The sequence below is a fragment of the Lucilia sericata genome, unplaced genomic scaffold (assembly GCF_015586225.1).
Source record: "Lucilia sericata isolate MDLA Ls3-8-SP2 unplaced genomic scaffold, ASM1558622v1 Contig001281F_arrow, whole genome shotgun sequence".
Classification (NCBI taxonomy): Eukaryota; Metazoa; Arthropoda; class Insecta; order Diptera; family Calliphoridae; genus Lucilia; species Lucilia sericata.
The window spans coordinates 53,963-57,565 of record NW_023995232.1 but is presented as its reverse complement, the minus strand read 5'-3'; the positions used below and the strand labels follow the sequence as shown (position 1 = coordinate 57,565).

Sequence of the window (3,603 nt, the reverse complement as noted above, 5' to 3'; positions counted from 1 at the left end):
TATATTCTCCAGTTCTACCCCAGGTCAAGTGAATTTAAGGAATAGTCGAGGATTCAAATGATACCTCTAGTTTGTTGTTGTAACAGTTCGACTGTGGCCGGTAGTTCTTTCCTGAAATTATAACAATAAAAACTTAATTATTTGAGTTAGTGTCTGTGGGTGGAAGGGGCAGCTGGAGAGACTGGGCCACCTCAGTCGGTCTTAACACTAGGTCTATGGCGCGCAAATTTCTAGACCTAGCTGGCCAATTGAATAAATGCACCGTGCCATTAGGTCTTTGATGTCATGGAAGCAGTTGAGGATACTACACCAACCGACTCTTAATTTTGCCAAGATGGTTCTAGAATGCTTGGGCAATTGTCTCTCACAAACCGAGATCACAGGGGGTTCTTCATTTAGGACTCTGTTGCATCTGTAGCCATTAATGGCTTCGGTGACCGCGTTTGATGCAACATTTCCCAAGCGCTTGCAATTGACAGTCTGTCGATGTCCGATTGTATGACGTCTTGGATGTCGGAAGTCCATCCGGATGTGCCTGGGAGTGGGATCCTAGTCAACAACACATTATGTTGTCTGACTGACAGTAACATGGTCTCCTTATGCAAATGATCCACATTCGTCATCTTGACGCATCCGGTTGCGATTCGAAGTGCATTATTCTGAGCCATTGGGTATCACTGAGGAATGAGGTCCATACTGGGGCAGTGCACCTGTTGCCCTCACGGACACCGACTTTAGTTTAGGCTGAATATCTACAGGACAGATTGGGAGTCCTTAAAAGAACCATCTGGAGATTTCTCTGTACCCTTTATCCTAAGTATCTTTCCATAGCTTTACCAAAGCCGAGAGCTTTTCGTTAGGCGGGATATGGCTAGCAACTCATGACACTTACATGACCATAGACCCTTTCGAATCCAACGTCCAAGGTACTTCTCTTTGCTTTATACTATCCAGAAAAGCCAGAGATTTCTTTTGATCGGTCAGCATTTGAAAAATCTTGAAAAATCTTATGTCATGTGGAATAGTTGGTTTGGGTATATCTTTACCTTCAGATTTTGAGCAGATATCACAGTGATGTTAATTCCTTAAACTTCTGAGTGGCGTAAATTTCTCTGATGGAGTCTTTTGGCAAACTCAGAAGCTTATGCAAATCACATTCCTTCGAAATCTGACAATTATGCTCTACGTTTCTGGCATGAACGTCAGTCAAACCCTTCTTTAGAACAATGTTAGTGTCTCCATTTTTCATACCCTCGCAGTTAATCAAAGCCCTAGCGACCATCATTTCAACTTTTTCACCATTTCCCCTCTCAATTCTGGCCGTTTGATCCTATTTCTGTAATTACAAGGTCTAACGCCCTAATGGGGTCCGGTGAAATAGTAGACCGATTTAAGTCAATTACAACAGGCTTAGTATAGGTCTCAAGACATGTTTGTGTCAAATAACATCTTGAACGTTTTGACCTGGGTCCAATATCTGTTATTCGAAAAATCGCAAATCCTTACTATCCTTACTAATATTAAGAAATATTCAGAACTAACACTGGGTCACATTATAAATCTTATTACATTTGTGCCATTAAACCTTTATCGCCTACTATACTCTAAGGAGTGACTGCTCATTCGACTGATCACTTAAAACATTTTCAACTTCACCTTAGCACACAAATATTCATGAAATTTATAGCAAATGTAATAATTTCAATTAACAACAATTTATTGCACGAAATAAATTTGTTTATTTTCGTTTAAAAAGAAATTTCAAAATGCACACAACTCTTTTCACAAATACACATCTGACTTCAATACAATGTTCTCGGTTATCATACATAAAAATTAGAACAATATTTACGTTACATTTCACACTACTTGGAAAATATTTAGCAAAAAACTCCACATATCTCCATAAGCAAATGCAATTAACCATTTAAAGCTTAGATGATATATTAACCATATCCAATTACCAATAATGACAACACCAACTGCTGCCCCTCCGCCACTGGTTAGCTCAGGATCCAGAGTATAATGCAAAACACTTTTCGAAGATTTTTTAAATTTTTCATTGCGTTTATTTTGATGCAAACAAATGCGTAACAAATCATCGGTGACAAACAAGTTCATGGGAAAACAGGCGCCAAGTGCTATTCTTAAATATAAAGGATTGAGTTTTTGATCCTTTTGTTGGTGCTGAATACAAGTGAAATTTAAGGCGGAGAAAATTTCAATAATTTTACAATCATGTAACTGGGAATGTTTAAAGGATACAATATATTCCGTTTGACTTATATTGGAACGATATAAAATGAAAGGTTCTCCCACCTTAATCCAGTCATCGTGATATTTAATGGCAACTTCTTGCGGATAAACGCCACGGCAATATTCCAGAAACTGAATGTCTTTTATCCATTCACAACGTTTAGAGTATTGACTTTGTAGGTATTTAAGGTTAACAAAAAGGAGCAGCAAAATTATGTTAAATTTAAACATTTTATTACATTTTTTTTAATTTTAAACAGAAATTGATTTTAAGGAAATTGTCAATCATAGTAAGAGGGTTCATGAAAAAACTTTTTATTCCAAAACTTACTGTTAAAATTAAATGTTTGGACATGCAAAATTATCTCAAAATTAAATCTTACAGTAAGATTTTTACACATACTATTCCCAATTCTTATACCAAGACCTTTACAAAACCTTAAACTTAGAGTTTTACAAAGTTCTATACTTTGACGTTTTTATATATTTTAGCTATTTGACTACCAATTATCGTGGAAATTTATTATATATTAAACACAGAGCCAAGAAGCCCCAATGAAATAGGGTCTTTATCCTAATATAGGAAAGCGCCCGGCTATAGAATGTCCCTTGCCCACTTATAGATCTCTAATATATAGGCCTGCAATTTCTTATAAACTATTTAAAGTTTCAGATCATCATGTATTGTCATCCTTCAGATGGACTAAATGGACTATTTCACCTCGTGTTTATAGATTTTCCTACAATGGTCATGTCTGCCTCTAGCGAAGTGTTGCCTAAAGCGTCTGGATGTTGCAGATGTAGTTAGTTAGTCCGTAGTTAGTTAGTTAGTTAGATAGTTAGTTAGTTAGTTAGTTAGTTAGTTAGTCAGTCAGTTAGTTAGTAGTTAGTTAGTTAGTTAGTAGTTAGTTAGTTAGTTAGTCAGTAGTTAGTTAGTTAGTTAGTTAGTTAGTTAGTTAGTTAGTTAGTTAGTAGTTAGTTAGTTAGTTAGTTAGTTAGTTAGTTAGTTAGTTAGTTAGTTAGTTAGTTAGTTAGTTAGTAGTTAGTTAGTTAGTTCGTTAGTTAGTTAGTTAGTTAGTTAGTTAGTTAGTTAGTTAGTTAGTTAGTTAGTTAGTTTAGTTAGTTAGTTCGTTAGTTAGGTAGTTAGTTAGTTAGTTAGTTAGTTAGTTAGTTAGTTAGTTAGTTAGTTAGTTCGTAGGTAGTTAGTAGTTAGTTAGTTAGTTAGTTAGTTAGTTCGTAGTTAGTTAGTTAGTTAGTTAGTTAGTTAGTTAGTTAGTTAGTAGTTAGTTAGTTAGTTAGTTAGTTAGTTAGTTAGTTAGTTAGTTAGTTAGTAGTTAGTAGTTAGTT

At 35.3% G+C, this 3,603-nt stretch overlaps 1 protein-coding gene across 1 annotated transcript; it reads right to left on the bottom strand.

The window, feature by feature from the left end:
* Positions 1 to 1,774: 1,774 nt before the first annotated feature.
* Positions 1,775 to 2,508, bottom strand: LOC119610816. The gene is made up of 2 exons (XM_037966195.1): positions 2,320 to 2,508; positions 1,775 to 2,244 (listed from the first exon to the last, which is right to left on the bottom strand). Exons 1-2 carry the CDS (start codon positions 2,485 to 2,487, stop codon positions 1,861 to 1,863), a joined length of 552 nt encoding a protein of 183 aa, XP_037822123.1. The 5' UTR covers positions 2,488 to 2,508; the 3' UTR covers positions 1,775 to 1,860.
* Positions 2,509 to 3,603: the final 1,095 nt, after the last annotated feature.

Coding starts and splice junctions, on each gene's coding strand:
- LOC119610816 (XM_037966195.1), bottom strand. CDS start 2,487: ATGTTTAAATTTAACATAATTTTGCTGCTCCTTTTTGTTAACCTTAAA. Junction 2,245..2,319: donor ATCACGATGACTGGATTAAG/GTGGGAGAACCT, acceptor AAACATTCCCAG/TTACATGATTGTAAAATTAT.